The sequence below is a fragment of the Grammomys surdaster genome, unplaced genomic scaffold, assembly GCF_004785775.1.
Source record: "Grammomys surdaster isolate TR1022 unplaced genomic scaffold, NIH_TR_1.0 128, whole genome shotgun sequence".
In the NCBI taxonomy this organism is placed as follows: domain Eukaryota; kingdom Metazoa; phylum Chordata; class Mammalia; order Rodentia; family Muridae; genus Grammomys; species Grammomys surdaster.
Window position 1 is genome coordinate 6,534,808 of NW_021604586.1, and position 27,956 is coordinate 6,562,763.

The 27,956-nt window shown below is 51.2% G+C and overlaps 1 protein-coding gene across 2 annotated transcripts in view; it reads right to left on the minus strand.

The window, feature by feature from the left end:
* The window catches only part of Galns (galactosamine (N-acetyl)-6-sulfatase), a 30,656-nt gene that overhangs the window by 1,348 nt on the left and 1,352 nt on the right, over positions 1-27,956 (minus strand). The window contains exons 2-13 of one of the 2 annotated variants that reach the window (XM_028753379.1): positions 23,369-23,492; positions 22,377-22,451; positions 21,429-21,531; positions 17,643-17,786; positions 15,950-16,016; positions 15,713-15,840; positions 15,185-15,324; positions 12,029-12,132; positions 8,459-8,595; positions 7,360-7,462; positions 4,392-4,513; positions 1,328-1,445 (exon numbers count right to left, since the gene is read on the minus strand). In XM_028753379.1, coding sequence (XP_028609212.1) covers positions 1,328-1,445; positions 4,392-4,513; positions 7,360-7,462; positions 8,459-8,595; positions 12,029-12,132; positions 15,185-15,324; positions 15,713-15,840; positions 15,950-16,016; positions 17,643-17,786; positions 21,429-21,531; positions 22,377-22,451; positions 23,369-23,492 — 1,365 coding nt within the window. The remainder of the gene's footprint in view (positions 1-1,327; positions 1,446-4,391; positions 4,514-7,359; positions 7,463-8,458; positions 8,596-12,028; positions 12,133-15,184; positions 15,325-15,712; positions 15,841-15,949; positions 16,017-17,642; positions 17,787-21,428; positions 21,532-22,376; positions 22,452-23,368; positions 23,493-27,956) is intronic. The other variant, XM_028753381.1, reaches the window with a different exon arrangement.

Consider the following 27,956-nt stretch of genomic DNA (forward strand, 5'->3'; position numbering starts at 1 on the left):
TTAAGAAGGTTTTGGTCTCTCAGTAGCAAACCCCTGCTGATGGATGGGTTCAGCAAGATCAAGGCCTGCTCAGGACAGGCTATGCTTAGTTCTGGGCCAATCAACCATCCTAGCTTCCTTCAAACTGACCAACCCTAAATTATTGAAGAAAAATGTTTTGGAGACTTTAAAATCTTTCTTCTGTGTGTCTGCTGCATGTGTGTGTTTCCTCACTCCCCATAAATGCCTTTCTTCCGCTGCTGATTCTGTGTGGACCCTGAGATTTCTCCACTGCTACCTCTACCTGTTGCACTCCAGATTTTTCCTGCCTTTTAATTATTTAACTGGCAGAGAAAGTGTACGCGATCAAAGCTTGTTAGCCTGCACTACAGCGTGGCTGCAGCCTGGGTGGGAACAGCAATGCCCCACCCTGAGGACACTCAGGCTCCTGAGGCCCCAGAAACCTGGCAGTCTAAGAACGAGCCCGCTGATCTACCACTCTCATTTAGAGCTCAGAATACTAGTACTGTGTAGGACTATCCCCTGAGCCAAACTGCTGCATCTTCATGAGTTTATCTAGTCTTGCTTGCAAAAAGGTCATTGCAGCTTGGTTTGTTGACTATTGACTCTCCTTAAGGACTGCCGTGAGAATCAGGGAACTCTCACCTGATTATCCAGCCATCTTCCCAGTCACATGTACACAGTTTTGCCCTAATTACAGGAAGTCTTGGGGCCTTGGGGAGGGGCTAGAGTACACAGGTGGGAAAGGACAAGGGGAGGGGAGCCATCTCTGTTGGCTATAGATCTTCCAGCATGGGTGCTCTAAGTGCTCCCCCTCCTCCATGCTTCAGCCTGTAACTCTTCACTCACTGTCCCATAAGGAAGCCTATAAATTCTTTGGTTCCCCAGAGTAAAAGTCGGTGGACTGTACGTACCTCTGTTGGTTAGTGAGATCTTAGAAAGAGAGGTAGATGTTTAGCAATAACTAGCAACACAGGCACAGTCTGTGAATGTTGTGAAGCTGATCCCCCAGTGGGATCCTCAGAGGAGGCTGTGCCCAACTAAGTCCTGAAGAAGCCTGCTCACCCTTCAGCAATCCTCAGTGTTAGAGGATGCTGTGCTCAACTAAGTCCTGAACAAGGCTACTCACCCTCCAGCAATCCTCAGTGTTAGTAGGATATTGTGCATTTTACTCCCACACTTCCCAGAACAATGAATAACTACCCTTGCCATGCTGAGCTGCATGTGGACAGGGAGCCAAGGTGTCCTCAAACTGGATGAGACCAACGTCTAGCATGGGCAGCAGTAGCCAAGCACAGGCAAGCCCCAGCATATACACACCACTCACCATGACAGCCTGGTCACACACATTGAGCTGGGGCTGTCCAGGGACCAAGGACTTTTGGTGCTGCTGGACAACCCGGGTGGTCCTGCTGAGGGCGCCCTGGTATTCCTCACTGGCGAAGCTGGAGAGAAGGCGGCTCTGGTTAGAAGGCTGTTGTGTCCAGGGCCGATCAGCTCCTGGCAGGCAGAGGTTCTAGATGTTTAGGAGGCTCACAGATGGTCTAGCCTGGAAAGCCTGAGCCCCTGAGCTGATCTCTAGAGGCAGGAAGAGCCAGGACAACAGTCTGAAGCCAGAGCGGGCTATGGGCTCCCACCTGGTGACCCTTGAGCCTTCCGGCCATGTGCACAGCTCTCCTGCTGTCACACTCTGCCAGGGGGAGGGAAATGGGGACCTAGGAAGCGGAGCTGGGGCAGAAAGGCTTCTGGTACTGCCAATGTGACCTGTGTGTGAAGAGAACCCAGGATGTGGCTTGGAGACTCAGGGTCCTGCCCAATGGGGCCTCTCTGTGGGGACCGCCCACCACAGCAGTAGGTACTAGTTTGAAACGTACATGCATATAACACGTGATTTTTCCTTAGCAAGTCCTGTCTTCTGTTAAAAGGCAAGAACTGAGGGAGAGAAGATAATACCCAAGCCCACAGGCACTTGTGGCATTTCGACTAATTTTTCACTAAGAAAACCTGTTTTTGCTTTTTTTGAGACAGGGTTTTCTCTCTGTAGCCTTGGCTGGCCTGGAACTTACTCTGTAGACCAGGCTGGCCTTGAACTCAGAGATCTGCTTGCCTCTGCCTCTGGAGTACTGAGATGAAAGGTGTGTACCACCACTGCCCAGCTAGAAGACATGTCAATGGATACACTACGTAGTTGGCATATAATCTACCTCTGCACTGTCACCAACTGTGGCACCATGAGGCTGCAAGGACATCTATGCATTAGGCTCCTGGGAACCAGTTATGTCCTAGTCCAGCCCCTGTAGACTTCAACATGGCTTCTGTCACCAGAGCTTTCTGTCCACACAGGTGGAGTATCTTGAGACACACATAGGACAGGAGCACATGATGAATTCCTTGGTCTGGCTGGATTTTCAGAGGCTTGCCTCTGCTCACACCCCCCAGCCCTATGTGGTCCCTCTCTATGCTAGCCTGTGTGGGCCCTTCTCCCTGTGTGCTGCCATGTTCATGGCCTGTTGTTAACTTCGAGACAAGTGTTGGTATTCCAAAATCCCTGGAGGCTCTGTGGCCAATTACGTCTGTTGTCCTATGGTCAGCTAGTGCTGAGGACCGTGTCCCAAGGCTCCTGGTCTGTGACTGTCACTTGCCATTTGGGAGCGTCCGTGCAGGGAAGCAAAAGGCAGGTGGAGTTATACATAGACTGTCTTCATGAGGACATTCTCTCCAGAAAGTCACCTGTCTTTCCTTGTGCCCTGTCTTGGGAGAGGCATGTTCTTGGGCTAGGAAGTGGCTTTAGGGCAGGGGCTGGATAGCTGCTGCAGGGGTTGGAACTCACAGCCTTCACAGTGTCTGGCTACCTCTAGGAAGTGAATAGGCCTGGGGCAGAGGCGTCTGGGATGAGCAATTCCCCAAGGACCCAGACTGCTGAGCACAAGCTGGGTGTGGGTGAGCAGAGCTGGTGTCACTGAGAGGCACTATGATCTTTGGGCTGACCCTGAGGGCATGAGGCCAGCGGTGGCAAATCACACAGGCACATATCTCAAAGGACAGCCCTGCCCATCAACCCTGCAGCCTGCCACCCCATGCCGTGGGAGCTCCCTTGGTTTGTGACAACATTTATGTCCCAGTGGGCCTTGAGGAAATACCAGTCTGCCCGAGGGGAGGGAAGGAAGCTCCCCACAGCCACAGTTTGGTGGCCAGAAGGTTAACGTTAGGGTTCTGCAGGGCCATACCTCCTCTAGAGGACCTGAGAGGTACCTTCCTGCCTGTTCCAGCCTCTTGGCTTATCTCCACCTCAACCAGCCTGTCCCCTTGGTGTCTGTGTCCTTTCTTCTCTCAGAATAATGCCCCACCCCTATCCAGGATGACCTCACTGTCATCTTGGTCTTAGTGGTATCTGTAAGACCATATTTCCAAAAGCGTATCTTCTGAGGTGCTGGAGACACACCTCAGACTCAGGCAGAACATAGGAGCAGCCTCAGGGACCTTTCTGTTGTCTCAAAGCCTTCTCTGTGTCCCATTAGCAAGTCCTGGCCTATCTTTGAGCAGAAGGCTGTGTTTTCTAACCTGGCAGAAATGCTATAGGACACAGGACTTGTATTGCAGGACCAAAGGCACCTATCCTCCTGCTAGCGGAGCTGTGTTAGCATCCTGAGAGCCAGAGTGAACTGGGCTTGAGTCAGCTGAGGACTGTCAGAGGATCTGGACTTTGGTGGATGTGATACCACCACTCACTGGTCATGGGTGCTGTGAATAGGGGAAGCTAGGACGGTTGCAGGGATAGAACCCCACAGTGACAATTTAACTCACCAGTGTTGGTCATTGTGGTTAGCCAGGTATAATGACTTTTGAGTTCAAAGTCTCCTGCCCAGCGGAGGCCAGTAGGCACCTTCAGCTCCAGGGTACTGGTCATTATCTGAAGCAGTTTACTCCAGAATCTGGGACTGAGTCCTTGGATATCCTCACCCTCAGTCTTTGCCTCCTGTCAGACCCAGGCTAGTTAGTATGGATGGATATAACCTATGCCTCGCTCCTTTGCCCTTAGCTGTCCCTGAAGGTAGCTTAGAGTATAGAATTCATTGCTGGGGCTGTCAATGAACTGGACCCAGAAGGGGAAGGGATGAGATGCAACCAGGGAGAGAAAGCAGGAGGAGAGCTCCCAGAGAGCAAGGCAGCCATGCCTAAGGTAAAGATGGAGGTTTCTGGGAGCCTTGGTTGGGTGCCCAGGGTTTGGGTTCAGTGACTGTGCTCTTCACCTCCTCACAAAGGCGTCCATCTCCGGTGAGACCAGAGGAGTGACTCCACAGAAGGCAGGGCACCCAGACGTGGTTCTCATCTTTGGCCTGTTTGGCCAGTGTCTCCTCTGCACCATGGAGGAGACCCTACCCCTTCCTCACCTGAGTGGGAATCTCTCCCCTGGGTCACGTCCCAGGTGGAAGATTAGGGGTAGCTCCGTGTGTTCTTCCTGGGTGTGGGTTGTGACTCCTGAAACATTCTGCCCGGGGCAGAAGTCAACGCCCTGCAATGAGAGGCACAGAGAACATGTGAGCAGCCCGGAGCCAGAGCCTGTGTCACAGAGATGCCCTACTAGTCCAGCTTCTCACACACCCCCATCCCTGGTACTTTGGTGTCCGCTGGGGAGTGAACATGAGTGGGGTAGAGTAGAGTCACCTCCTGGCTGAGAGGGAAAGCTTCAGACAGAGGGCTGTTCTGCAGCTCACTCTCGGTGTCTCCCTGAGGTTTCTTTATAATAGTCTGGGCAGCTAGGCTGTAATCTCAGCATTAGGAGGTAGAAGTAGGAATGTCATGAGTTTGAAGTCAGCCTGGCCTACACGAGACCCTGCCTCAAAACAAATGGAACAGTCAGGACAGTCTAACGCTTTGATTTTGACCATAAAGCCCTCTCAGTGTGTGGCCAGGGAGAGCACTGGGCCTCTCAGAAGGTGATGAGTCAGGATGAGTCACTAGACCAGACAGGAAGGAGGACCTTTTGCTTGAAAGCTGAGAGAACACAGACCCAGAGCTGAACATGGGAACTGAAGCTAAGGGACAAAACAGCCATGAACACCAGGCTCAGGGGACAGTCACCGGCTGTGTTATCGTGACCACGGCATTCAGACATACAGAAGCCACACGGAGCCAGTCCCTGCAGTCTTCTCAGATAGCTTGGCTGCTGCAGCTACCTCTCCTGGGTGCAGCCTGATTCCGTTATAATCGGTCCTGTGTACAGCTTGTCCTTCGCCCTTGACCTCTCCTACCAGTTCTCTCTGCTTACTCCTTGGGGTGGACTGATGTAGGAATGGGGAATGCCCCTAATCACGACCCCAACAGTCCCAGACGGGAGCTGTGACTCAGGTGCCCTAGTGTCAGCCACCTTGTCAATGGGAGAGCTTACTGTAGGGTCTGTTTACATTTGACATGAGGTGCAGTTCACCAAGCAAATGTCTGTAACACCTTGTAGAACACCCCTGTGATGGACAGTTGGTTGGTGTAGCGGTTTACAGTCTATAAAGCAGGGAGGCCATAGACTATGAAATTCCAATTTGCACAGAGCTGCAGAGCCAAGCTGGGGACTGGAAGGACAGGTCACATTACAGTCAAAGTGGGTTCCAGAATCTAGGCCTCCTGGATCGCCCTGCCAGGGGACAGGCATGCAGCGCACAGCAGGAAACCAACCACAGTTAGCGTGAAAATACCAAACAGTTAATGGAGAAGTCTAGATGGAACTCGTAAATTATAATTTGGATGCAAATCAAATAAGCTATTTAATTAAGATCCCGCTAATTGGTCTAGGGTTTCTCTAACAGCTGCTGCTGTCTGAGTGCCTCACCCTCAGGACACCGCAGGAAAGTCAGCCTGCTGTACGGAATGCTTCATCGTCCCCACAGAGCCGGACTCTGGCCTGGCTCTGGATGCACAGCGGGATGGGGGACAGGCAGGCTGCTAGAAGTCACGTGCTGACTTTGGAGAGGACGGACGGACGTGACCCTCAGGTTGTCTTACTCTCCCGGGAGATGAGAGTTCAGGTGTAGCAGGTGAGGCCTCCATCTTAGGACTGAAGCCAGAATCTGAGGTTGTTAAGACAACACCAGGAATCCAGGAGTGAAGGCAAAAGACTTGGGTGTTCTCTCATTCCTGAAGCGAACACCAGCCGGGGCAGATTGTAGCATTTGTCTTTAAAAACCGCCCTTTATCTGGGCCTCAGTGCTGAATCTGAACCGAGGGAACCGACAGCTGCAGTTTACATGAAAAAGCTCGGCTAATTACAACTCAGTAGTTCAGGTGATCTCCGTAACAGGCTCAGGTCTCCTCACTGCATGCAGAGACCTCCTTCAACACGGGAAGTGTGGTGTGGACCCTGGACCAGGTGCCTGCCCTGTCTGACTCCCGACTTCCTTCAGTGATGGATTATAATGTGGAAGCGTAGGCACCAGCTACACCCTTCCCTCCCCAGCTTGTTTTTTGGTCACGGTGTTTTATCACAGCAATAGAAACCCTCAAAGGACACTGTCTCTGAGGCATGGCAGAGGAATGTTTAGGATGATGGGCCTCAGGCAGCAAGGTTCAGAAAGGATGGGCAAAGCAGGGGACATGGACACTGTCCTAGGCTGCCCCAAACTTCCAAACCAGGCACCGGGGAGTCAGTGTCTTTGAGCCATAGCCACACGTCCACCTTGGTATGCGCTGTTCATTTGCCCACACATACCCAGTGCAGCCTGGCATCCTGCCCAGCCCAGAGCCCTGCCCAGCTGGAGCCTCCTGAGCTGAGACATTTGCAGTTTGCTTTCTCGTTTGTTCAGAATGTTCTAGCATTTAGGCTTTTCATTATGTGATTTTCTTCCCTATTAAGGCACATTAGAAGGTTTTCCTGTGTTTAAGGACCTTACAGTGCCTGAAGGGATGGGGGAGGTAGGACCAACAGTTTGCAGGACACAGGACTATGGCAGCCTCACGTGGGCCGAGGGGCCAGCAGAGGCCACCACGGATGCTGTCAGCCTGGGATGGAGCTAAGTAGAGACTTGGGGGCCTGGTAGACAGTGAGGCCCTCTGCCTGAACCTGGACCTTGTGCTCTCTGAAGACCACCTATGAAGGCGGGACATCCCAGGAGAGAGTATTTGTCCCCAGCAGGATATTACTCATATAACCCTAGAATTTTCCAGAGCCCACGTGCTCAATCTCTACACTTGGACATCTGGACATGAAAACTAAGAATGGGTGGGACCCATAGGGCCACACGTGGGAGGGAGGCTGTGGGGGACAATGGTGCCTCCCTTGATGGTAGCTGAGAGATAGATTCAATCTAGTTCTCCAGCGGTCTCTCAGTGGTGTCCCCTCCCAGGGAGTCTGTATCCAGGGGCCCTTACCTGTCTGAACTCCTCCCAGGAGTTGGTCCAAGTCCAGAGGTGGGCTTTGTACTGGCCAAGAGTGACTGCCATCAGTGTGTTGCCACGGTAATAAAATATGGGCCTGTTGTGTTGAGGAGAGAAAGGGTGAAGACCAAGTCCATGTGTTTACATGTGGCGCTCCCAGCTGGGGAGTGGCAAGCTGCTCGTACCTCCAGGTTGGTATGAGCTGCCTGTACCTCCAGGTTGGTATGAGCTGCCTGTACCTCCAGGTTGGTATGAGCTGATACTTTAAAGATGTGCTAAGGCCACAGAGTACAAAAACTAGGAGGGAACTGGGGAATGGTTTCCTGTGACACACAAAGTCCTGGGGTCCTACTTGGCCCGGCGTGTGTGATAACCAACAAGGCTGCAGGAACTGACCTGACATGCTCTGGCTGGCCCTGGCTGGCCCTGGCTGGCTCTGGCTGGTCCTGGCTGTCCCTTGTTGAGGTAAAGCCAGGCCCCAGGAACTGGGGCTGACAAAGGAGTTGAGCTGCTAACAAAGAGATCCCCTTCTTGGAAGTAAGATAGGTCTGGGACTGGGAAAGCCAACACTTGCTGGAAGGACGCCTCCCATCCCGAAGTCTTAAGATGCTTTCCTAAGCCGGGCGGTTGTGGAGCATGCCTTTAATGCCAGCACTTGGGAGGCAGAGGCAGGCGGATTTCTGAGTTTGAGGCCAGCCTGGTCTACAGAGTGAGTTCCAGGACAGCCAGGGCTATACAGAGAAACCCTGTCTCGAAAAACCAATAAATAAATAAAAAATAAATAAATAAATAAAAAACAAAAAACAAAACAAAAAAACCAAACCAAAACAAAAGAAGATGCTTTCCTAAGAGTCAAGGTTTCCCAGTGCCCTGATGGGCCCAGACTGGTCCCTTTCCCAGGTGCACCTATAGGATTCAGCTTCCATCTTGTCTCCCCCTGCTCCAGCATCTACGCTGCTTCCTTTCACATGGTCGTAGCTAGCCGGTGAGGAAGTTATAGCCTTTGCAGGAAGTTCTAGCTCCGGACTCTGTCATGAGGAGCCGCGGCAAGGGGGCGGGACGAGGGGTGGAACAGATATTGTCTAGTACCAACCTGTCCATCATCTGGCCCTGGAGCATGGTGGGGAGAAGGTCAAGCCCGTCAATTATCCTGTCACTGGGGGGCTTCAGGCCTGCAAGGGACAGGCTGGTGGTGAAGAGGTCCATGATGCTTCCCAGCTGGTGGCTGACCTGAGATGGATGGAGTAATCTCTGAGACGCCCCATCCTGACCACATCAAGTTTGGGGGCTGGAGCCTGGAGTGCTGAGCACCCGACTCTCCTCTGGGTATGCAAAATTTGTGCACTAACGCTCCAATGCTTACACCTGCTGCATGCCATGGAGGGGGCACAGCCAAGGTTAAGAAGAGTCATGGGGCTGGTAGGTGGCAGATGGGACTTAAACTGAACATCTGACCCCAGAGTCAGGCCACACTCATGTGCCACTGTCCCTACCATATATGGATCAGCTGCCATAGCTTGACCTAGAATGCTAGAGGTCCTCCTCCTCTTCCTCCTCTCTCTCTTCTTCTTCCTTTCCCTCTTCCTCTTCCTCCTCCTCCTCCCAGAGAGACACACAAGGGTCCCACCTCTCAGGGTTTAGGGGTCTTTTGTGGGCTCTGCTTCCTCTGCAACAGTGAGCTCCTTCACTGGCTCGCCCACCCCCAGTAACCTCTCAGTGCTGCCGTGCTGGAGACAGAAGTGTGCTCATCTCTTTTCCTTGACCTCTGTGGCTTGATGGTCAGTGTGGGGTGAGGACAGTCCCTGAGAAGATGCATCTGTGGTCCTCTAGGAAGACATGACTCCACAGCAGCCTGTCAGGACCTCAGCTGGAGTTCAGTTTGGACAGACTTCTCTTGCCTCTCCTTGCTTGGCACTCATTCAACTGTGCCAGCTGGAGATCTTGTCGAATAAGTATTGAACTTGAGTAGACCCTGCTAAGGCTCGCTGAAAACACCCTCCCCCTGCCACCTCTATGTCGACGAAACCCCTTACTGCCCTTGCCTAACTCAGTCGCATATCATTTGCATCCTGATGGGGGTTGGGGAGGAGGCAGCTTCTAAAGATAAAATGAGGGCCGGGCAGTGGTGGCGCACGCCTTTAATCCCAGCACTTGGGAGGCACAGGCAGGAGGATTTCTGAGTTTGAGGCCAGCCTGGGCTACAGAGTGAGTTCCAGGACAGCCAGGCTTACACAAAGAAACCCTGTCTTGAAAAACCAAAAAAAAAAAAAAAAAAAAAAAGATAAAATGGTGTCTGGACAAACAGCCTCAGGAGAGACTCTTGCAATCAGCATGCCCTCTCTGCAGTAGAACCTGTTTCCTCATTCCCAAACCCCACACCCTCCCCTTTAAAAGATCCTAGCCAGCTCCCCCAGCCCCTGCAGTCCTCTCTTTCCCATGGCAAAGTGTCCCGTCTTTCACTGTTTGAAATAAACGGTCTCATCTGTGTAGGCCGCTCAGACATCTCCTTACTCTGTGCCCTGAAATCTAACAGATATGACTCTTACTGTGTAATGAAGTCCCTGTCTGACATGGCCGTTCTTCTAGAGAGCCAGCTTGGGAACAGGGCATTCTTGCAGGTGCATGCCCTAACGTACTTTTGGGATCAGGGGAACAACAGAGGCCTTCCTGAAGCCTTTGTGGGGAATGGAGAGCTTTCCAAATGGCTCATGGCTCCTTCTGGGTAGTTCCCTCCAGAAAAGAGGAAAGGGGAAGGAAGGAAGCATGTTCCATGACTGAGGTGACTGGAAGGAGGGGGTCTGACTGCCACTGCATGCACCTGCATGCACACAGCTGCTCGTGCGTCTGACAGCAGGAGGACGCTGTCAGCTCCTTGGAGATGAAGCTGGATCAAAGGCTGCAATTACATACTGCTGCTGCCAGGTGCAGCATCAGCGTCTGCTTCAAGGTAGACGAACGAACATCAGGGTGTTTAAGTAAAGATCTCAGTTATCACAGAGCACAGCCCGAACCCCAGGTGATTTCATCCCAGCTTGTGGGGAGTGTAGTGAAAAGGAAGCTGTAGCCCTAGAGCGTTGCTACTCTTTCCTCAGAAGGCAAGGGAGGTGTGGATCCTCCTGAGGGCACCAGGCAGGAGGAGCCATGGAAGCAGATGCTTTAGACCCAAGGGACATAAGCAGAGTTGGTTAGGCATCCTGGGTCTGTGGGAGCTTGGCCAGGTCAGGGGCGTAACTGGGATTGGATATGGTTCCTCATGGGAAGGACACAAAGGCCATGCCAAGTATCCCTTCCCAGAAACTCCTCATATGTGTCCCATTTCTCACCCAGTGACTACACAGCTATATGAGGGCTGGCAGAGATGGCACTGGGACACGAAGAGCAGGTGCAGCTGTGGGCCAGGTCCCTCTCCTAAGGGTTAGATAGTCGTGGCCAGTCTTGTGTATGGACTAGTATCCCACTAACCAACCTTCGTCTATATGTGATGTGTTTACTGCCACAGGCGCTCTGCTCTGTAGAGGGAGGTGGCCAGATGACAGGCATGCCTGTTCAACCAACTGGGAAAGCCACCAACCTGCAAGGCTCTGGGGATTAGTGTGTCCTGGGAGTCCCCAGTCAAGAGGTCCTAGGCAGAGGACAGGTAAGAAGGGACAGAGGCTCAGTCAGGTCTAGTTTAGAAGCTAGGCACTGAGGGCAGGTCCCAGTTGTTGCTGGGGACACATGGAGATTGTCCGGAGGGAGCATGGTGGTAGGAGTGTAGGTCCCATGGTTGGTTGTTTCCAGTTCTGCCCTCCTGGCTGGCAGGCTGGACAGGTGCTCTCTGGGCTTCCCTTTCCAGATATGTGCAGTTAGAGGGAAGGGTAAGGACTGTGGCGGGCAGAACGACGGCTGCCAGGGACATCTATCAGCGTGACCATCCCTGGACTCTGTGGCTGTAGGATCTCACTCAGTAATGGGGACGAAGCGAGTAGGAGGGATTAGGGGTGTGCATCATCTGGCCTCTAGGAAACTGGCCTGTACTGCCCACGCCAGCCAGTAGTCACAGCAGACGAATGGAGAAGCAGAGGGTGGAATTAAGGAGACAGGGGAAGGCTAGCGTAGCACTTAGCTCCAGAAGCCACGAGCTAAGGAACAGATCTGTCCCAGACACTGAGGAGCCAGCCCCATGACTTGTCACAGAGGCCAGAAGATCCCACTCCTGACTGTTAGAGCTGGCAATTCTGTCCAGCCCCAAGTATATGGGCGGAAGATTCACCACTGCAGGGTGAACTGAGGAACCCAGAGGGAGACACTGTCTCCAAGATCGCTGGGGAAAGAGGAGTGACGTAAAGGCTCCTCTCAGCAGCAAGCACTTAGTGTGCTGACTACGAGTGTCACGGTGGATTCTTAGACAAGGGATGACCTACTTGGGGTTGAGGGTGCTGTCTGGCATGAAGTTGGCCAGACTGAGGCCTCAGAAGGATACATACTACACCCACTTGAGGCCCCATTTCTGGTCTTTGCTACAAAGACATCAGGGTTCCATCTAGGGTCACAGCTGTCCCTTGTATATAGAATCTATAGAACATGGGCAGTCAGTTGACCACTGAAGCCTCCTTATCACCCGGGCACCAATGCCCCTGAGACCTTGTAGCAGATACAGCTTCAGTGTGGCATGGTGACTCACCTGGCCTGCAGCAATGTGCCCTGGCCACCATGCGATGGCAGGCTCCCTCATCCCGCCTTCAAATGTAGTTTGCTTCCCACACAGGAAGGGACCGTTGCTGCCACCTGAGGATGAGAGTCACCACCCATCAGCCTAAGATGTCAGGGCCCGGAGCTCCCCCCAGGGTCTAAACCACCAGCCTGGTAGCACATAGGGAGGGACTCATGGCTCCAGCTGTATATGTAGAGGAGGATGGCCTTGTTGGGCATAGGTGGGAGAGGAGATCCTTGGTCCTGTGGTGTGGGGGAATTCGAGGGCGGGGAGGTGGGAGTGGGTGGGTGAGGGCACATCCTCATAGAAGCAGGAGGAGGGGGGATAGGATAGGGGGTCTCTGGGTGGTGGTGGTGGAAATGGGGAAAGGGGATAACATCTGAAATATAAATAAAATATCTAAAAAAAAAAGAAAAAGATGCCAGGGCCCAGGTCCTCTGGGAGATCAGGGACACACAGGTCTCCTGGCTGGCAAGTGGCCTGTCCTGACTTCTGAACTCTTTGTTAGGCACATTTGAGTCCCGAGGTCATGACAGAGACAAAAGACCAGGAGGATGAGGTCAGGTTGCAGACACAGGTCAGGAAACCTGGGTGGCTCTGACCCAGGCAGCTAAGATGCTCTGGCTTCAGCTTTCCAAAGAGGACAGAAAATTGTCACCTCACTAAAGCCACCAGCCCAGAAGGAGCCACTGCTCAGACACAAGCCACAGCTGCAGAAGCCTCTTCCTGTCACGGGCCACAGACACTGACTGATGCCTTCAGTTAGTGTTCTTAGATGCTAATATTCACAGGCATCATGGACTGGGGAGGGTCCTACTTAAAATGTGGCTTACCCCAGATGCCCTCTGGTCTTGACTCAGTCTGTAGGGGCAGGGTACACAGCTGGAGTTTGAAGCCACCAGGCCCTAAACGAGCTTGTGGGGAAGCTATGAGGGATAAAGCTCCTTTCTATCTCAATCCTAGACACGAGGAAGAAGAATTCCCAGGGTCTTGGAGCCAGGTGGGCCTGTTCCCTAGGGATAGATGATGTCATGGCATGAGCTGCTGGGGCTCCATCTCAGGCCCCCAAAACACAGGGACAGGGAGAAGCAAAACATTTCCTAGTGCAAAGTCAAACAGAACTCTCATCCCATGGAAATGACAGTCACTGTGCCTTGTGGCTTCCGTGGAACCCTGCCTCTTCTCCGTAAGCAGCAGACATAGCAGCATGGAAAGACGTCAGATCAGAAGCCCAGCAGCTCTGTTCACCCCAACCCTGAGCCAGCCTAACTGTGCCGATGAGAAACAGTCATGGGTACCAGTCAGGAGATCTGCCAGGTAGCAGGAGATCTGTGTCGGGGGAGGATACCTGGGCTGAAGACGACTGTATTCTGTTTCTACTTCTTAGATAGGTATGGGCATATGGGGCTTTAATTAGTTTTTAAAAAACGTTTTAAAATCAGGCTGGAGAGACGGCTCAGTGGTTAAGAGCACTATCTGGTCTTCAGAGGTCCTCAGTTCAATTCCCAGCAACCACATGGTGGCTCACAACCATCTGTAATGGGATCCGATGCCCTCTTCTGGTGTGTCTGAAGACAGCGACAGTGCACTCACATAAATAATAAATAAAAAAATAAATCTTTAAAAAAATGTTTTAAAATCAAACTCTGACAAGTTTTGTTGAAGTAAAACTTTTGTGGTTCCTTTTGCATCCATCCGTTCGGGCGTGATTCTAGTAACATTAGAATTACCTGGGTCGGGCTGGAGAGATGGCTCAGTGGTTAAGAGCACTGATTGCTCTTCCAGAGGTCCTGAGTTCAATTCCCAGCAACCACATGGTGGCTCACAACCATCTATAATGGGATCCTGATGCCCTCTTCTGGTGTGTCTGACCATAGCAACTGTGTGCTCACATTCATAAAATAAATAAATCTTTAAAAAAAAAAAAAAAAAAAAGAATTACCTGGGTCAATGCTAGCCAGTGTGCATACTCCATAGTGTTTCCCGCTTTGAAATAGTTGAACCGAATATTTGAAATTTGAACTGGTGCTCAGATCAATATTACTGCCACTATGGTGGTGGACACCAGTTTTGGCCAACGTGGCGTAGTATTCTAGTTCCGATGTCCTCAAAGTTGGGCAGTTGTTGGTGAGAACCAGTTTCGCTTTGCCCTGTCTGATCATCTTCAGGGTCCGCTTGTTTCCTAGCCTGTACTTTCCACTTTTTATAACGAGTTGGAGTCTAGAGCTGACAGACTCCAGAGACTTTCTGTCATCATTTATATGGCTACCATCTTCTTCTACCTTAGATGCAGGATGGCCTCTGACCTACTACACAGGAGAGCAGGTGCCAAGATCTTGAGGTAATTGTTAAAAATGATACCATTTCCCTCTGCCAGGCGCCTTCCTACCCCCAAGAGTTGGCCAAATAGGTAGCAGCTGAGCTTCTGGGAGGTGATGGGGTCCTGCTCTTTTCTCTGAGATGTATGTGGAAAGCCTGCCTAAGAACTAAGCTTGCCCATAGAGCTGGGCGAGGAGAGCCTCCAGGTCAGCCTGGGTAGACTTGGTGGTTTTTCTACCAAACAGCTCTTCTTTGCTTTATGAAGGCTGGACAGGGTTTGTTCACCGGAAACCAGGAAGCCCCAGGGCACTGGGTGTAGGACTGACTGAGCCACCTGAGGTATCAGAGCCTAGGCTGCCTAAGGGAAGTACAGGCGGTGGAGATTACTGGTCCCTCAGCCTTGACGGGAGCTTTGTATTGATTGCTGAGAATCATGGGTAACTTTCCCGGAGTCACCCACTGGATGGCTCCCAAGGCTGAAGGTGTTACTCCTGCCACCTCTGTAGCAGCCAAACCGCTCTACCTGAGTACCACGAGGTGTTCTGCCAAAGTCCTGGCTGCCAGAGTCTCCTGTAGCCTGAGGCTTCTGGAAACTCTGGCTTCATGCAGGTAAGGACCTTCCCGAGATCTTCCTTTCCTCCCCCCTGACACTTTCCTGTTCTTTTTTTTCCAGAGGATTCAAAATCATGTGAACGCAGGCCAGGCTTGAGTCAGCAGGGTTAAGACCTTGCTGCTGGGTACTCTATTCTGGGAGGTCTGAGAGTCACTTTCTAGCCGGTAACCTGGAGGATAGGAAACAGAACTTACCTTGTTTGGGAGCAGAAATGAGGGCTGCACCGTTATCAGATGTGAAGAAGACAAATGTGTTCTTACTGATGCCCAAGTTCTGCAGAAGGCCCAGGATCTTTCCAACACTGTCATCTATTTCCCGAACAGCATCTCCATACCTGCAGGGGAAGATGACACTCTACCAGGCAGACAAGGGCATGAGTGTGACCCAAACACTAATCTTGTCACTCCAGAGATGACCAGTGGAGCAGCTAGCTGCTTCTCAGGGGGACGTTCCGGCTCAGTATAAACGGTTCATTGCCAACACCGTGGACATAAGGATCACAGATTCCCTTTCATCACTGATCTTGGGCTGGAGGAGGTTTCAGAGGCACCGATGTTTTGTATCTTTCTTTTACGGTGCTGGGGATCGAACCCAGGCCTCATGTATAAGTGTCTCCAACATTGGAAAGCATCCCAGCTGCTCTGGACTTTTCATAATGGCCCAGACCAGCCACCCGATGATCCTTAGTATAACTGAAGGCCTCCGTGGGGCTTACGACTCACCGCCCTCGAAGGCTGGTACCCAAGAACTGTTTTGAGGCATAAACTGGTGCATGGGTGGCGTCGATGGCCCAGTAGAGGAAGAAGGGGCTCTGCCTTGCATGTTGTGTCCGGATGAAGTCCAGAGCTTCCTGTGGAAAAGGCCTCTGTTCTCCTCTGCTGCAGGCCAATTCATCCCCCTGACTCCCCGGCTTCTTCCTCCTGGCTCCATGCCACCACGCCCAGCCCACTCAGCCTTACTTGTAAGTAGAGTTGGGTGAGGTTAGCTTCCCCGGTCTTCAGGTTAATTGGGAACTCTTCATAAAATCTGAAAGCAAAAACCAAATATCAGATTTTAGTCAAGAAAGCCCCTTCCTTCCTCGATTTCACTGAAAAGTCAGGGTTGCTCCACGTGAAGCACACACAGCTCCTGGGTGACAATCTTGTCTGAGGTGACAGGGCCATGATGACCCCAGCATGTCCAATGAGTGTAGAACACGTTGGATGTATGTGTGCTGCAGAGACGAGACAAGGTCAGGAGGTGTAGCTGAGTGTGTGCATGTGTGCGTGTGTGTATAGGTATGTGTGTATAGGTACACATGTAAGTGCAGGTGTTCGTGCAGTAGGTGCACATGTATGTGATGGATGGGGACAATATCCTTTGAGCTGGGTCTCTCTCATATTAATGTTTTTGAGACAGGGACTTACTGTATGGCTCTGGCTAGCCTGGAACTCACTATGTAAAGCAGGCCACGATGGACTCCAACACACAGAGATCCACCTGCTTTGTCTCCTAAGTACTAGGATTAAAGGGGTGTGTCACCATGCTGGGCCAGAGTCTCTCCTTGGCTTTGAGATCACCAATTAGACTTGTGGGCTAGTGAACCTCAGGGAATCCTCCTGTCTCAGCCTCCCCAGAACTGGAATTACAAAGACGTGCCATCCTGTCCAGCTTTTTACACTGGCACCAACGACAGGACTAAGGTCCCTGTGTTTGTGAAGTCAGTGCTTCATCGACTGAGCCATCCTCCCAGCTCCAGAGGCTGCTTTGTGAGAGGTGAAGATGTCCTACAGCCTGCTGAGGGGTACCTGTCACTGGGTACACCCAAGGGCCCCTCAATAGCTCCTGAGGATAGAAAGCACTCATTTTTAAGAGGGCGATACTTGCCGGGCGGTGGTGGCGCACACCTTTAATGCCAGCACTTGGGAGGCAGAGGCAGGCGGATTTCTGAGTTCCAGGCCAGCCTGGTCTACAGAGTGAGTTCCAGGACAGCCAGGGCTATACAGAAAAACCCTGTCTCAAAAAACCAAAAAAAAAGAAAAAAAAGAGGGCGATACTTGGCTCAGCCTTGAGGTCTGCCAAGAGAGGAACTTCCACTCAAGGAACATAGGAGGAAGGAAAAGAAAAATTAACCCACCAAAATCCAAGAAAGATGAGTCAAGTCCTTCATCCCAGAGCTGCAGGCTGGAGGTGCCTCTGAGGCCTGGCCCAGGTGGGCTCCCCTCTGACTAGGTCTCTTCTCAGGGTGACAGTGGCAGTTCTTGGAGTGGCTCTCACATTAGTTTAGCCTCACAGTCTCTTGTGTGCAGCTAATAGGCCAACTTAGTGTTGAAGATGACAGCTACTCCACCAAGAGGGTACACAGGTCCTAGACCCCCCCCCCCAAAATACAAAGCTATGACTACATCTTGGATGCAGGAGGTCCTTTGAGTCACGTGTCTGAAAGGAATCTATGATTATGGACTGGTTAGAAGCAGCCTTAGGTGAGTCTCATGAGGTCCTGGGCAAAATGGCCTAGGAAACAGAGCTCTAGTTCTCTCCACATAGGATACTAGATGCCAGCTGGTCATTCAAGAACACCAGCACCATTCCTCAGCAGCACTGGAGGCAAAGGACAGAAGTAAAGGCCACAGGGATGGGGCAGGGGAAAAGGGAAGGGGCTCTGTCTGTTACCTGCCGACCATCTCCCAGTCCCTGTACACAGGGATATTGGGCTTGACCTTGTTGTCATACGGTCCGAAGTGACAGTTGGGGGATCCAAACCACTCATCGAATCCATGCTTCAGAGGGTGGAACTGGGGTCTATGACCCAGATGCCTAGAAACAGGAACCAAGACACTTCAGCAATCCCCTCACTGGGGACATTCTAACGTTCTGGTCAGCAACAATCCATCACGATCACCATGGTAACCATATGATCAGCATGCTCATCATGGTCTGGATACATCAAGATACCAAAGGTTAAAACTTCACGTTAAGAGGGAGTACAGGAACCCATCCGTATGCCCCAGATAATGCTAGCACCTAGAGCTCCAGGCACATCCAAGGGCGTCCAAGCATGACTTAGGGTATTTCAGCAGAGCAGAGTGTCCTGGCCAAGCTAAGGGCTTCTGGGCACAGCTGAGGGTGTCGCAGCGCAACCAACGGCATCTGGACACAATGAGACCCGAAAGAGAGTTTAGCAATCCTTCAGGATTCTGGAAGGACGAACCTGAAAGACGGTTGCATGGGGGAGAAATCTCCAGAATGCCTTGAAAGCATCTGGACTCAGATGCCCATTTCGGCTCTCTCCAGACTCCAGTAGCTCCCTCCTGGACACTCTATCCTTTACCCTCAGGGATGCTCTAAGGTCCTTGGGTTTCTAGCCAGGCAGCTCACAGCTTCCATTTCATACGAAGTCAGAGTATTCCGCCAGCTGAGGGGAGCTCGCCAGGGAGGTGGATGGATAGGAAGATGACGCACCGGCTTAGGGCTGTACTCTCGTCCTCAGCGCCTAGAGCACAGAGTACGGCAGGGTTCCTACTCCGTGATAGTACAAGCTATTTGGAGAGCGAGGCTCACCTGCTCTGAGAGGGACCCACAGAGTAAAGCTTCACAGGGTTAAGGTACTTAGGCAAAGCCGCAGGACCCCTGAGTGAGGCCCCACCCTCCTTCCACCTCCACACCCCATGCCAGCCAGGTACTACCCCATGCCTTCCCATCCTGCCTCCTTTTCTATCAGGGACACTTAACTGTATACCCTCCATCCACTAGTAGCCGAAGAGGGCTGCTATCTTAACACCAACTCCTAGCATCTGTGGTCCACAGACCTGGAGTATCCCTGAAGCAGGGCCTGTCCTTCCTGGTAACTCCTGCTCCCACCTGTTCTTCAGAGCACACGCTAGACTACCACCGACTCCAAACCCTGCTGTGTGGCTGTGTGTCATTATCCTCCAGCCTGGGACCCGGAACTGTTTATCTGTATTGTATACCCCCCAACACACACACACACACACACACACACACACACACACACACACACACAAAGTAAGCCTTTTTCAGGCACAGCTTTCAACCCAGCATCTCGGAGGTGGAGTAACTTGGGATAGGCTATCATGGGTGAACGGCTTCAGGGCTTCTGGGAGGCCCTGGACAGACTGTGCAGATCCAAGGTCACCATGTGCTCATTCCATAGGTAGAATTAAGGGACAGGAGAGAAGTCCTGGGGGATGAACTGGCTGGTCAGCTGCTACTCTACCTGCTCTTCAGGGAAGAATGACCGTCTAGGACTCGGTTTCCTCACTTGGAGAGACTGGCACAGCATGGCTGGCTCTGCGTGCTTGGTCTGCCTGATGGCTGCAAACAGCGAACCTATAGAGCTATCCTCTGACTTCACACACTCAGTCTCTAACCTCTCCTTTGAGGGCAGGGCCTCCATGTCGGATATGCTTGCAGGTCCACAGCGAGACACTCGTCCTTTCTAAACATGGGAGGGCAGATGGGAAGACCCCTGTGCCCATGTCCAGCATCCTGAAGCCTGCTTGAGGGGAAGGATAACTAGTGTCCTGCCCAGAAATGGCTGTAGTTCTATGCACTTGGTCCTAACGGCGGTTGGCACTAACCAGGAGGTGAGCAGGACTGGGGAGTGGGCTGGCCGTCTTTTGAGATTTGTGTTCCGGCCTCACTTGCTCACTTTGGCTGCAGGCAGATTATGCAGTCGACTTACAGGAGTCTAGGCTAGTCCGAGTAGGGCTCGGTCAGGAAGATGAGGGCTGCATGAAGGACACTGAAGGACCCAGGGCAGTCCTGGCTGCAGCCCATAGCACTGGACTAAATCCTGCTCATAGAGGACCAACTGAAGGTCTCCCTGCAGCCCGAGCCTGGCCTCACTGCCGGCCCCTGCTCACTGTGTCTCTTTCAGAGTTCATTAGTGCCGCTGCCCCTCTTGGTCACCTCTTCTCTATCAGAAGTCATCCAGGAAGAGCTTTAGACCTGCAAAAACTCTGTTCCTACTCAGCTCTGCCTACCCAGTCACTGACTGGAAGCTAAAGACTTAGCAGAACTGTCAGGCAAGACACAGGCCTCTCCGGTTACCCTGGGACCTCCAGCTCTTTGCTCTCCCTTGGCTGTCATGGTTTCTCAGACTCTCGCCACCTGCTTGGGGTCTGTGCAGGGGAGGAGGTGCCTCTTGCCTGTCGACGCTTCTCTGCCACATGCCATGTTATAGTTAAGGTCTCTTTTTTTTGCTCGAAAGGTGACAGATGTTTCTTAGGCAGCCTCTGGGTCCCCTGATCTCCTGATATCAGGTTCTCTAGCCCTGTGACTGGTAACAGACTCAGAGAAACCATCCCCAGGAGAGCCATGAGCAGCAGCGATAGATATAGAGGAGACTGGGGAGGGTGTCCTGAGGGAAGGGGCCTGCTCGGCTTTAGGCTAGGGAGAGTTCCATCAGGGGATCATGGGACGTTGCAGGAGTGGAGGAGAGGTATGTCAGTGCTGGAAAGCGGCTACAGGACAGCAAAGAAGCACCTATCCACCTGACTGTTTCATCCCACAGACACAACTGTCCGCTGTTCCCCTGCGTCTACCGAGCTGCTTCTTTGTGGCTTAGCCCTCTGGCAGCCAGCAAACTGTCTCATCGGTGTGCAAGAATGTGGCTGGCTCATTAGCGCCATTTTACTAGGCATGGCTGGGGCAGAGACGGCAGAAAGCATGGTGGGAAGGAACGGGTGGGCATGAATGGCTGAATGCTTGCTCAATGTCCTGTTGAGACAGCTCTCCTGGAGGCCGGTGTCTCAACCTCCTGCTGGACTTGAGATCATGACTGTTTAGTTTAATTTTAGTTAGGTGAGACAGGGCCTCACTGTGTACCTTTGGGTGGCCTGGAACTTGCTATGTAGATCAGGATGGCCTTAAAAATGGCCTCAAGCCGGACGGTGGTGGCGCACGCATTTAATCCCAGCACTTGGGAGGCAGAGGCAGGCTGATTTCAGGCCAGCCTGGTCTACAGAGTGAGTTCCAGGACAGCCAGGGCTACACAGAAAAACCCTGTCTCGAAAAACCAAAAAAAAAAAAAAAAGGCCTCGAACTCAGAGGCCTGCCTGTGTCAGCCTCCCGAGTGCTGGGGTTAAAGATGTGCACCCTCATCAAGTTCCTCACATCAGACACCAAGTTCTTTTTTTTTTTTTTAATTTTAAAAAAAGGTGTATTTATTTTTTTTTATATGTGCATGGCTGTTTTACTTGCATGCACATCTGTGTACTATGTGTGTGCCTGAAATACCAAGTTCCTAAAAGCTCCCTGCTGAGATTATAGTGAGGCACTGTCTATAATCTCAGCCTGTGGAAGGCTCAGGCAATGGATCGTGAACCTCAAATCAGCTTGAGGCCCTGCCTGAGAGAACAAAAAAATTCCCTACAAAAATCTAAACGGACCTGGAATCGAGATTCTACTCCTCCCAAGAGGTAGGTCAGGACTCACCACTTGCCCACGATCTTGCTGGTATAGCCCGCCTTCTTCAGGAGCTCTGGCAGGAGGTGTTCTGAGTTAGGGATCCCACCCACGATCTCCTGAGGTGTGTAAGCTGGAAAAACAAATACCACATCTCTGTAATGGATACACACACTGCCCCATTAAGGTAGACATGCAGAACTATGGTCACAGTAGGGACACTTCCCAGGATGTTCCCAAGGACCCTCCCAGTCAGCACCAGCATGGTGGGGATGGTGTTATGGTGCCTCCACTCTGACCTGTCTCTCACGTCTCCAGCCTGGTTTGCCATGCGACACCACACTGTTCCCCACAGGCTATGCTCCTGGTTCTTTCCATGTTCCTTTCTTCAAGGCCACTTGACATCCCACCTCATCTGGGACCCTATCCCTAGAGATCCTGGCCAAGCTCTTAGCTTGTTTCCAGAACTTCCCTGGTCTGACCTAAAACCCCATAGCTTTCCCAGTGGAGTAGGAGTCACACCAGGCAGTGCCCCAGGAGCAGGTCAAAGGTGGTGGGGAGGCTGCTATGTGGTGTACCTGAGGTGCCTCAGCACCAGTGTGGTTCTTGTTTATTTGTTTGTTTTTTGGTTTTTGGAGACAGGGTTTCTCTGTGTAGCCCTGGCTGTCCTGGAACTCACTCTGTAGACAAGGCTGGCCTCGAACTCAGAAATCCACCTGTCTCTGCTTCCCAAGTGCTGGGATTAAAGGCATATGCCACTACTGCCCGGCAACCACTGTGGTTCTTATTGGGCCAGTTCAGGGAGGAAGTTTGTGACATGGGATCTGCACTGTGGTACTTAGTTCTTGCCTTAGGCTGTCTTTATTTACCACCCTAGGGCCCAACCCTCTCATAGCAAGGCCTAGGACACCAGCTTTCCCTAGTGTAGACAGAGGTACCTGCAGGGCCATGGGAGTGAGGTGAGGTAGGGAGGCATACCATTCCTTGCGTGCGCGTTGGTTGTGTAGAAGCCATTGCGGATGGGCAGCCGTCCTGTGAGCAGGGCTGCCCTTGCTACAGAGAAGGATAAAAACAGTGAAACAAAACCGGTTGGACCCTCAGGCAGCTCTGCTCCCATGTGCACAGCTCCTGGGATGGGTCTGTCCTGAATGCATCAGGTTGACACTAAACTGTTGTGTCTCTTGGGTTTTATTTCTCTGTATAGCCCTGGCTGTCCTAAAACTCACTCTGTAGACCAGGTTGGTTTTGAACTCAGAGATCTGCCTGCCTCTGCCTCCTGAGTGCTGGGATTAACGGAGTATCCCACTGCTGCCCTGCTGTTGTGCTTTGATCCCTGTAGCCTCTGTATGCCGAGCTCGGCATTGGGAGACGGCACAATGGCCTGAGGATGATGGAGCGTTATATAGCAGAGTTCTGCCACTCGGCTCTGCTCCTGTGATCAGTTCTCGAGCTCTGGGACAGCCACAAGACTGTAGGTTGCAGGACCTGCCTCCCACTGCCTGCTTATCCTATCTACTGCTGTCCTTCCTTAATGTCAGCACTTCTGTGACACCAGTATAGTAGGAGGGACATTCCCTGAGAAGAGGACATGGCCTCACTGCCTCCCCACAACACCCATGTCCTGTGACCAGGAAGTGCAGACAACCCTCTGCGGGCAGCGTGGCAGTTCTAGGAGACAGACACGAGCCCTCCTCTGGGGCAGAGTGATCTTTGCATTCTGGGCGGCAAATAGCAGAAGCTAGGGCAAGCTATTGCCCTTAAAGGGTCTTAATAAGCTTCAGACTAATGCTGGTCAGAGGACTCAGAGTCAGGAGCCAGTATCATGGTGACAAAGGTCTCATTCCACCTGCAGCCTTCCTGGCACCTGAGAAATGCTGTCCTACCTAGAGCAGGGCTGGAGGAGCAGGTGTGCCAGACTGTGCTGGCTGACTGGGTCCCAAGAGTGGGGTCGGGAAGTGGCAGCGACTTACATGGTGAGCACAAAGGGTTGGCAGAATAGAAGCTTGGGAAAAGCATCCCTTCTGCAGCCATCCGGTCTAAATTGGGGGTCTCTCTGGAAGGCTCTCCATTCACACCCAGGTCACCCCACCCCATCTGCAGGGAAGATCAAAGAGATGAGGAGAGAACCCTTCCCACAAATGGTTCTTTTGTGACAAGGGAGAGCCACAGAGCTCACCCAACACCTGGCAGCTTCCATGAGCTGCTCCAGGGCTTACTAGGAATTCGCTGGCTCTCATCTCTATTCTCTCAGTTTGACCGTCATCGGGAATGGTATCTGTGTTAGCCTTCCTCACCAGCTGAGATCAACCTCTGTATGCTCCTAGAGTCTTGGTGTCTAAGAATACGTGTCTATTTTCAACATAAAGCTGTTATGCAAATTTCAAAAGCAAGTGCTGAGGTTCCTCTGAAAGCAGAGCTTAGAGCCACATGGCCTGGCAGCCTGGCTTAGTGTGCCTCGCAGAACTGAAACTCAGGCTCCATGACTTTGTGAGTGCCCCTGGCAATCTGTTCCAAACAACAAGGGCTAGAGCCGGTCCACAGAGACCACAGGAGCTGAGGATTCAAGGGGAACCCATAGCACAATCTCGGTGAAAGAGGGAGGTGGTGTTTCGCATGAATCAAGGTATCTGCAAACACAGGGTAGGTGCAGGAAACCGCTCTTTCCAGGGTGGGGATACCCAGTGCCCACTGAGGGCAATACCCCACAATAGCCTTCCCGAGGATGGCAATCCAGAGGGATGCTTCTACTCCTTGTTTAACCTGTTCCTTACCACAAGCATGTGCCCTTCCACCCTTCAGTTATCCAGAGTTAAAAGAATCAACCTATACAACTCACAGCGTACGAAGTGTATTCTGTATTCTGTGAATTTTATCTCAATTAAGAACAAGAGGGTGAGGTGGCACATGCCTTTAATCTCAGCACTTCTGAGGAAGAGGCAGTGGTAGGCATATCTGAGTATGTCTTGAGGAATATCTAATCGGATTCCATGCTGGAAGGCCGGGCTTTGATGTGAGTCGGGAGGGGGTAAGGGATCGCACATACAGTCTAACTAGGCTATACGTTTACAAACTGGCTATAGAATCTTTTGCAAGTCACTGTGACTGGCAGGTGAATAGGTCTTGTAGGGTTCGGTATCCTAGCTTTGGGAACCCACCCCCTAGTCTACAATGGTAGCTTCTCAGGTGACACAGTCATAGCCACTGGAAATGGTGAGAGTCATGAAGCCAGCACAGCTGTTGGACATTGGACACAGTTCTAGCAAACCTGCGATCGTGGCCTTTCTGTCGCTCACTTTTAGGTTTTGGTCTCTGTGTTTTGCACTCTTGACGACTTCCTGCATTGTGATTCACTTTATGTCTTTTCCTGAGGAAAATTACGTCTGAGTCTTTTTAGGAAAGTCCTGCCGGGCAGTGGTGGCGCACGCCTTTAATCCCAGCACTTGGGAGGCAGAGGCAGGCGGATTTCTGAGTTCGAGGGCAGCCTGGTCTACAGAGTGAGTTCCAGGACAGCCAGGGCTATACAGAGAAACCCTGTCTCGAAAACAACAACAACAACAACAACAACAAAAACAAAACAAAAAGTAAAGTCCTAAAAATAACCTTACCTGGCCACTATTTGGAAGTCTTCCGTATGGCCTGGAGATCATTAAGCACAGAGAAGCACATAGCTAGAGAAGGCCATTACTCCGGGATTTTTAAAGGGGGTATCTGCCCCTGAGCAAACTCAAACTACAATTGGTGCAGGGTAAACAGAGACAAATGGCAAACTCTGAATCTGACAGACAGACTCGAGGTCTGTTTTTATTCCAGGCTTAGGCTCTCTGAACATATGGTTTAAAGATAGAGGGTCGGGGCTGGAGAGATGGCTCAGTGGTTAAGAGCACTGACTGCTCTTCCAGAGGTCCTGAGTTCAATTCCCAGCACCCACATGGTGGCTCACAACCATCTGTAATGAGCATCTGATGTTCTCTTCTGGTGTGTCTGAAGACAGCTACAGTATACCCACATACATGAAATAAATTAATAAAAGATAGGGGGTCATATGGGTACACCCTGGTTAAATAAGATGGAGTGATTAAAAGAAAACTTTCTTACTTTCAGCGTAGATGCCGAAACATATAGTAAAAGAAGTTAGGAGGTAGTGTTTGCTATTCATAAAAAAATGGGTCCAGATACTTTCAGTTTGTCTGGAGTGCTTTAAAACTACCAACACTAGGAAGCTGGAGAGATGGCTCAGTGGTTAAGAACACTGGCTGTTCTTCCAGAGTACCCAGGTTCAGTTCCCAGCACCCACATGGCAGCTTGCAACTGTCTGTGACTATACTTCCAGGGGATCTGACACCCTCTCACCTATGCATATAAAAATAAAATAAAATGATAATAAAAAAAACCCTACAAGCACTGCCAGCCTATAAGCAGGCTGTCATATAATGACAAACATGTCCGCCTTGGAGGAGACATGCTTTAGATTGTTTCTATTAGAGTTATAGGGTGGATAGTAAGAATAAAATCTGGGGCTGCAGAGATGGCTCAGTGGTTAAAAAAGCACTGACTGCTCTTCCAGAGGTCCTGAGTTCAATTCCCAGCAACCACATGGTGGTTCACAACCATCTGTAATGGGATCTGATGCCCTCTTCTGATGTGCATGAAGACAGCTACAGTGTGCTCACATACATGAAATAAATAAATAAATAAATAAATAAATAAATAAAAATAAAAAAGGATAAAATCTGTTCTGTTTATATTTTCTAATTGTAACTGAACTTGTAATCTTGCACGTGTTATAAATAATCAAACACATAATCAATACTTTTTCAATAATTATTAGTCTGCTTTTGTTCTGTGAAACTTCTATAAATAAAAAATTCCCTGATTGCTAGTCAGTCAGAGAAGCTAAATTTCCCTGCCCATGGCCTGACTCCCTCCCTCCTCCGTCCTCCTCTGACTCCTCCTTTCCTCTGCAGGCAGCCTGGGAAGCAACCCATCCCCCACCCCCAAGGCACTCAGGGGACAGGGTTACCTAGAACATGCCTCCTGGACACTCATGATGTGACCAGTGCAGGACAGGACCATGGTTAACCAGTCTAAAGTCAGTGGCAATCCTTGAAGAACTTAAGCTTGAGACAATCAGGCAGTGCCAAGCCTGGAGTTGGGAACCACACCATCCTAGGTAAGCCAGACACACACAAGCACCTGTTGTAGATTCAGACATGATTAGCCTGGCAAAGGCAACTATAGAGGGCCAAAGGGAGGGGTTTGTAGAGAAGGCACTAGTTTGGAGGCTCCTGGGCTGTTCAGCCTCTACCTTCTTATCTGCCACCTGGGGAGCACCTCTGCCACCTAGGGAGCACCACCTAGGGAGCATCTCAGGCCTTTTCCCACCTTATGGTATCCCTGCCTCTTCTGGCACAGGCAACCTGGAGTAGGTCAAGTATAAACCCAGGAGGCCTCCCTACCCAGAGTGTCCTTTCAAGAGATGGGCTCAGCTACCGTGTTGGACAGTCTGGGATATTCTTCCCTCCTTATGCTTGGCCTGGAAATAGGTCCAAGTCAGCAAAAGCCATTGTCCCACTAAGATTGCTGACACTAGTCTAGGTGAGCTGGGAGTTGCCCAGGGCTGTCATGAGGCTGTCATGGGAGCTGCTGGGGCCAGCTTACAAAGAGCAGGAGCCTTACGAGAGGGGAAGTCTGCAGCCTACATGCTTTAAAACAGAGTGCCCTGTTGTCTAGTTGGTCAAGCCAGGGATTCCCGGTTCTGCTGGTTAACTGAGTTCCTTTTCCATTATTTGTATCAAAAGTCTCTATATGACAAGACCCAGATTTTATAGAATGTTCTGGAATTCCGGTCCAAAGAACCCTCCTGCCACAGCCCCAGGGTATCCAGAAAGTAGGCGGTGGTGGTTCCTAGTCAACCACCTTCAGGTAAACTGTTCATTGCTAGTCACATTCAGTTACCTAAAACCTCTCTACTCGCCTGGGGCTGCCCAGTGGAAGTGCACTGTGAGCCTTACATGTGACTATATTTTCTAGTCACCACATCAGAAAATCAGTTAGGTCTTTAGGTGTGGTGGCTCATGCTTGTAATCCCAGCACTGGGGAGGCTAAGGCAGGAGGATTGCCGTGAGTTTGAGGCCAGCTTGGGCTACAGAGTGAGTTTCAGGCTAGCCAATACTACCTAGCAAGATCCTAACAGACAAAACAAAAAGACTCAGAGATGAAGGCTAAGAGACCATTGACTTCACTCAGTTATCCAAAGTCTGTCAGTTCAACATTCTTCAGTAGTCTAAGGGAGTGTCAGAGACCTCTCCTCACAGGCTGTCATTTGGAAAAGAGCAGAAAACTGACAGACAAGTCTGTAGTCAGTACTGTACTTCTGGATCAAACACACCAGTGGAAACAAACAAGCCAAACCAGTGTGATTTGGCTCTAAAAGGATTTAATACTGAAAGGCAACATACATACCATATATATATATATAATCTCTCTGTCTCTCTGTCTGTTTCTGTCTCTCTCTCTCTCTCTCTCTCTCTCTATATATATATATATATATATATATAT